The 7,404-nt window shown below is 39.0% G+C and overlaps 1 protein-coding gene across 1 annotated transcript; it reads left to right on the top strand.

Moving 5' to 3' along the window:
• Nucleotides 1–5,430: 5,430 nt before the first annotated feature.
• On the top strand, nt 5,431–7,203 carry LOC127764074 (NAC domain-containing protein 76-like). Its single transcript, XM_052288898.1, has 4 exons — nt 5,431–5,637; nt 5,785–5,966; nt 6,139–6,416; nt 6,526–7,203. The coding sequence occupies exons 2-4, from the start codon at nt 5,798–5,800 to the stop codon at nt 7,156–7,158; spliced, it is 1,080 nt and encodes a 359-aa protein (XP_052144858.1). The 5' UTR covers nt 5,431–5,637; nt 5,785–5,797; the 3' UTR covers nt 7,159–7,203.
• The last annotated feature ends 201 nt before the right edge of the window (nt 7,204–7,404 follow it).

Here is a 7,404-nt window from a genome sequence, read left to right on the forward strand (position 1 = left end):
ACAAGTATCCGAAATTTTATTCAACTCTAGTTGGATAAAGGAGCGCAGATGTTACGTGTACGGGTCGGAAGAAAACGATCGGGAAATGATATAATTTCTACATAATACTCTCCGTCTATCGGGAATAATTTTACATATTTATTAATTTAATTATTTAGTGGTGACTTTAATATGATGTTGATAAAAATTAGAAAAAATATAAGATTTATATTTGGCTAGAATTTTGCGAAAATGATTCTCACTAATTAATATCGATCGGTCGAGAATTTTTGCTACCATTTTCATCCATGTTACCGGCTGTCCCAATGCAGGGTAGAGCCAGAAGTTTTTGAAACCCTAGGATCAACCAATATAATTTATTACATCTTTAATTATTTTCATAATTTTCTTAATTAATTTATAAGGGATTAAGGAGATATGCCTAGGGCTCAAATCCTAATTAATAGCCTTAGGCTGCCCTTGTCTCAATGTATTATACATATTTAATACTCTATTATCAACTATCAAGCAAAAAGTATCGGTCAGACCGACGGCAACCAGGCGGTCAGACCGACAGGACAACTTCGGTTAGACCGCGATCCGTCGAATTAGAGGGTAACTTTTATTTCCGCTAAAAGTTTTCGGTTTTTGGGTATACCAACCATTCACTCCCCTCTGGTTGGCTTAGTTATTGTGATTCGATCCTACAAGAACCTCAAATCTTCTCATGCACTAGCCATGGCTTTTTTTTCAACAAAATAAACATCTTGTGCACCATGGCAAATTGCATGTACTCCCTCCATTTCAGGTTATAAGACATTTTAACTTTAGTTAAATTGCATGTACTCCCTCCATTTCAGGTTATAAGACGTTTTAACTTTAGTTAAAGTCAAATTACTTTAAGTTTGACTAATTTTGTAGAAAAAAAGTAGTAATATTTTTAACCCAAGACTAATATATTATAAAATTTTATTCAATTATAGATGTAATGAAACTATGCTTGTGTTGTAAATATTACTACTTTTTTCTATAGAGTTAGTCAAACTTAGAGTAATTTGACTTTAATTAAAGTCAAAATGTCTTATAACCTGAAATGGAGGGAGTATATATGATCGCTACGTATAAACAAGCAACACGTAATCTATTGAATCTTGAAATTAATGTAGGTCTATTTCAATCAACCTTTTTTTTTCATGAATATAGGTTATTTAGAACGTACAGTCACATTTTATTTCCTTTCTTGTTTGTTATAGCCAAGTAAATTAAACAATATCCAACATAAAAATGACTACCCTTTCCAATACAGAATATAATAAAAAGAAACAAAAGTCACTGAGCTCTTTTTTTAATTGTTGCGCACATGTTTAAAACGAATATATATATATATATATATATATATATATATATATATATATATATATATATATATATATATATATATATATATATATATATATATATATATGAAGGAGTATATGTATACAAATATATATACTTAATAATTACAGAAAAATAATTTTGAGCTGCTTGGAAAGCATTTTTGCGGTTGTGCGGCTCATGACTCATGAGCGGCGGTCCAAAACCAAAAGCCAAGCTTGCATAACGAAAATGATCGAAGTCTTTTTCAATTAACTCTAAAAACTAAGTTGCTTCGACCACTGACAAATAAGTGACATTTTAGATACATGTAGTTAACATGTTTAAACTTTGACTACTTATATTATAATATGAGAGACTTTGTCCATATATACAACTATATATGCATGAGTGAAACCTTATATTTTAATATTTTAGGATAGATACAGTAATAGACCTTCGAATAATTTCAACTCAACTTCTAAAATTAATATGGTTATACTCCTATTTGTTTCAAAAAAAGTACTTGAAACTAATAATATTATAATTCTTAGATATGTTTACTGGTTTTGTATTAGTAATTAACAACCAAACAAGGTGTGAGCAGTAATTCATAATGAATTATCCAGCAGCAGTAGTAGTGTATATATATAAATAAAATAGCATAAATCCCTGGAAGTCAGGTCCCGGCCGGGATAGAAGCCGCAGCTAGCTGCTGATGAGCGCGCGGCGCGCGCACGTGCACCCGCGCAGGCCACCTCCCGGACTTTGAGGCCTCCTGCCGCTTCCTCCCATCGCCATCCACCGCGACAAATCGATCTCTCTCTCTCTCCCGATCAACGTAATGTAATATTCCTACAAATTAATTCCTCTTCCTCATATTTGTCTGAGGAAATTAATCTTCCTACCAATTAATTCCTTCTTCCTACTACCTTCGTGAGAACAAAATTAATCTAGTATGGAATGTGATATTTCTAATACAACGATTTTAGACAAACACATATGTTCAAACTTATAATAGTAGGAAATACCACATTCCATATTAGATTAACTTATTTCGGGACGGAAGGAGTATTTCTTCTATTTTTTTAATAAAAGGAAAATTAGTCTTCCATAAATTAATTAATTCCTTCAACGTACCGCGTACACATCCCGTGTAATGTCCACTGCACGTACACGCTCAATACCCATCTTTTCCGGTGGCCGGCCGGCCGGCCGCGGGCGACGGCGGCGGCGGTGGCATATGATCAATCGTTATCGATGTCGACCAACGGCGCCGGCCGCCGACTGCATGCCAGCTTGGGACCAGCGGGCCGGCCGGTATGGAGCGACGGTGTGGCACGTCGGCGCCGGCGATCGAAGACATGTCGCCGCACAGCCGGAGCACGGCCGGAAAATACATAGCTGGCTACATGTGTATAGAGCTAGTGGCATGCAGCAGAATATATACGTGAGTTTACTCAATGAACCAGACTGATGATCATGCGTGCAAGTTGGAGAGACTAATTGGAGATGGTGCCGAGATCGACAAATATTTTACGTAGAGTTAATTTTTCGCATTTCTACGGAGGGAGAGAGATCAGTAACTTAGGGTGTCTAGTTCACGTCAAAATTGGAAGTTTGGTTGAAATTGGAATGATGTGGCGAAAAAGTTAGAAGTTTGTATGTGTAGAAAAGTTTTGATGTGATAGAAAAGTTACAAGTTTAAAGAAAAAGTTTGGAAGTAAACTCGGCCTTAATTACATTATTGCGATCGATCGACTTGGTAACTAATGCATAAGTCAACGGCTAGCTTAACTCACAAGCAAGCTTACGATTCAATGCTAGCTCGATCATCCAAAAGTGATAGCTGATCGATCGAACCCATATGTTTTTAATTTTTTTCTGTACCGATTGAAAATATACGTCCAAATCTAATTTGATTAAAGTTCATTCAAACTTTTCAATCTAATCAGGAAATTCTATTCTAGACACATAGTCGAATAGAAATTTTAGGATGATTTTTATTGATTGTTGAATGAATTTACCTAGAGTTTTCGTTATTTGTTATCTAATAAACCATACTAATATTAGTCTCACTACGGTGCTCTCTACTAGTAGAAAACAATATAAACCATTGATCATTTGATCGAAGAGTTTAAATCTATTTATACTACCACGATAGTACCATCTAGTTAGCGGTAGTAGAGACATGGAGGGATATTATTGTAAAAAAAAAGGTGTGGGGAGATATAATTGTCATTTAGCAGTGACTAAACTTTTTTTTTTTTCCTTTTTTTGGCTTTTTCGATGAAATACGAGCGATGCTAGCGCAATGGATGATATATCGATTTAGCCAGGAAAAAACATAAATGACAAAGTAATTCTTAATCATTGTATTAGTAAATTACTACTTTACCCCTAATAATACGTACTAGTGGTATAATACTATAAATAGAGAGTACCGGAGTATAATATATAGTACTCCTATGCTACCCCAACTACTGGTATAGTACGTACAATTTATAAATCAACAATCAATTAAGATCATTTTATTCTACTATACTAGCTACTCCATCCATCTCAAATATAAGTATTTTAGCTATAAATGTTAGACAACTATGTGTCTAGATTCATAAATAAAAGTTGTTATATTTTGGGACGGAGGTAGTAGTAGCTAGGCTACCATAAAAGCTCTTCCAAAGATAAACTTATAGCCAAAATATATAGGGAAAGAGTACCAAGGGTGGTCTCTATGGGTATTATAGCTAGTAGAAGTGACTTCAACATTCTTACTATATGTAAATAAAAAAGAAATTCTATTACCAATAATTGAGATGAAAGTATAATTAGATATGATCCATTAGATTAGAAAAGATAAATGGTATAGATTTATTTCTACTACCACTAGAGATCATTGTAAAACACCTCATATGAGAAAATAGTTAATATCTGGCAACACAAACCAATTAAGCAGTACACACTTAGTTAGAAACCGAATATGATGTGTGGCATTTGTTGGAATTAAGCTAGCTTAATGGCTAGGTTAATTTTGAGGTATCTTCAACCAACTCACGAGGGTTCAAATGCTAAATTTTTTTCCATGGCATTTTGATGCCTATGACAATATTCAGGCATGTGTAGAGAATCGATGTGTATGAGTGTGTGTAGTAGCTATAATACGGTGCATTTATTTACATATTTATATGTCTCCAATTGTACTTAAAAAATCGATGTGGCATTTATCATTCAACGGATGACAAATTAAAATGGGTTTTTAATTGTCACATGACCCCCCATTTAATTCACAAGAAGTCAAATATCAGGTTTGAATATAATTTCAGATCGTATCACACGCGCGCTAACCGCAATGTTTGAACCATCACAAGATCTCTACTTGGGATAAGTAAATTATTATGAGTGATAACCAATGCAAAAGTTGAATCCTCACTTGAAACAATAACAAATTACTAGTAGCCTTTAGGAATAGATAATGAACAACATGTAGGGAATAGAAGAGAGAATAGAAATGGAATATGGAATAATGGAATGCAGGGCTTAATTCCCTGACTCCCACAAGGCTGGTCAAAGGATGATCTAAAGTTGTTTTAGTTTATTTATGAACTATATATAAAACTTTACACATGCATGCGCATGGACCATCATATCATATAGAACCTAACGTCTTCTCCTTTCAAGGAATAAATCCAAACCTATTTGGCTAGCTCTCTGTCAGTTGTCACGCACAATAAAACAAATTAAGCTTCAAGAAAATATATACTACATTGCACGTAGCAATTAATGATCTCTAGAGAGGGCATATATGCAAAAAAAGATCATCACTATTTGCAGATGGAGACATGTCATTGCTCCTTATGAGGCCATTTTTGTGGCCGGTGCGTCCCCTGGTCCAAAGACAACGCTCCTCCTTTCCTTTAGTCCTTCCAAAACCGGCCATGACCAATGCAAACACACTGTCACTGACTGACCATGCACAAATCAAATCATTATTCACAACAGCTAATCTCCATCACTCTCCCTACATGCCATAGTACTACTTTATATAACCCCATGTCATGTCCTTTGGGTGAGCATCTCAAATCAGATCATCTCAAGTTCCCAAACCCTAGCTATCTCTGCTGGTCTCCCCAAGCTCTCCTTTATATAACACAAACTACATCATCTCCTTTCTCTTGTGTGCAACATCACAAACACAACCTTTCACTCCCATCTTGGCTTTCTTTCCTGTCTCTAGCTTAGCTACCTGTAGCTTCCAAGCTGAGCAAAACCAAGCAAAAGAAGCTGTTTGTGTGCCTTTCCAAGGTATAGATTTGCAAGCATATACACTTTATCCTGTCCAGTTAGAAACTTATATAAGGACTTGTAAGTTTCTTTACTGAATTAAGGTTAAGTAAACTTGCTAAATTCATGAGTTTTCTGATGCATTGTGAATTTGTGGGTATTTCTCAGAGTGAAAAAAAAAATGCATCCTAATGGCGCGCCGCTGGCCGTGCCACCGGGTTTCCGGTTCCATCCGACGGACGAGGAATTGCTCTACTACTACCTGAGGAAGAAGGTTGCTTATGAGGCCATAGATCTCGACGTCATCAGGGAGATTGACCTCAACAAGCTTGAGCCTTGGGATCTCAAAGGTATAAACACATATGCTTGCTAATTAATTAACTAGCACTTCTTTAGAAAATGAACAAACTTACAAATGTATATGTTGTGTTGGTGCTTAATTTTTTCACAAAATCACCTAACGATTTTAAATTTAACTTTATGAATATATTGATTAACATATATATGGTTGCATTGATGCAGATCGATGCAGGATTGGGACGGGGCCGCAGGAGGAGTGGTACTTCTTCAGCCACAAGGACAAGAAGTACCCGACGGGGACGAGGACCAACCGCGCCACGGCGGCCGGCTTCTGGAAGGCCACCGGCCGTGACAAGGCCATCTTCCTCGGCAGCGGCGGCGGCACGAGGATTGGCCTGAGGAAGACGCTGGTGTTCTACACCGGAAGGGCCCCGCACGGCAAGAAGACCGACTGGATCATGCACGAGTACCGCCTCGACGACGACAATGTCGACGTCCCGGTAAGCACCATCACCATTCTAATCGATTTCAAGCTAGATAGTTTAGATCAAGTAGAGTTGAGCTCTGATTAATGGCGGTTTCTTGGAATGTTGCATTGGATGCGTGCAGGAGGAAGGATGGGTGGTGTGTAGGGTATTCAAGAAGAAGAGCATCCATCAGAGGGGCTTCGACCAGCCGGACATGGCGGCGGCGGCCGACGAGGACGAGCTCCGGTACCAGCTGCTCCACGGCGCGGGCATGTCGTCGTCGCCGGTCGACCAGAAGCACGTGCTCCTCCAAGAGCAGCTCGTCGCGCACGGCGCCCATGGCGGCGGCTTCGTCGTCCCGGCGTTCGACGCCTCCATGCACCTCCCGCAGCTCGCCAGCGCCGACGCGGCGCCGTGCGGCGGCGGCGGCGGCGGCCATGTCGCGTTCGCCTCCATGAACCCGCTCGACGCCGCCGGCTGCGGCTCGCAGAACATGATGACGATGAAGATGGCAGCGACATCCGGTGGCGAGATGCTGCTGATGAGCGGCGGCGGCGTCGACGGCGGCCGCTTCGGCGCCGCCGCCGACTGGTCGATCCTTGACAAGCTCCTGGCGTCGCACCAGAACCTCGACCAGCTCTTCCATGGCAAGGTCGCCGGAGCGCATCAGCAGCAGCAGCAGATGGCCATGGACGCCGCCTCGTCGTTGCAGAGGTTGCCGTTCCACCATTACCTCGGGTTGGAAGCTGCAGATCTTCTCAAGTTTTCTATGTAGAAATTTTTTAGCTATATGTAATGTAGTATCTGCTTCTTGATTAATTAAGCAGGTGAATTCTTGTTTTTTTTTCTCTTCTAGTTTTGTCAAATTATTAGTACTAGTTTCAGTTTGATAAGGTTAATATCGGAGTTCTGCTAGCTACTGGCCTACTGTTCTATAAGCATGTGTATACAGACACAGTCTGAATGCCGTATGAACTTCTTTCCGAATGTTTCAATTCAAGTTTGTTCATCTTGAATTACT

The sequence above is a fragment of the Oryza glaberrima genome, chromosome 2 (genome assembly GCF_000147395.1).
Source record: "Oryza glaberrima chromosome 2, OglaRS2, whole genome shotgun sequence".
NCBI classification, from domain to species: Eukaryota; Viridiplantae; Streptophyta; class Magnoliopsida; order Poales; family Poaceae; genus Oryza; species Oryza glaberrima.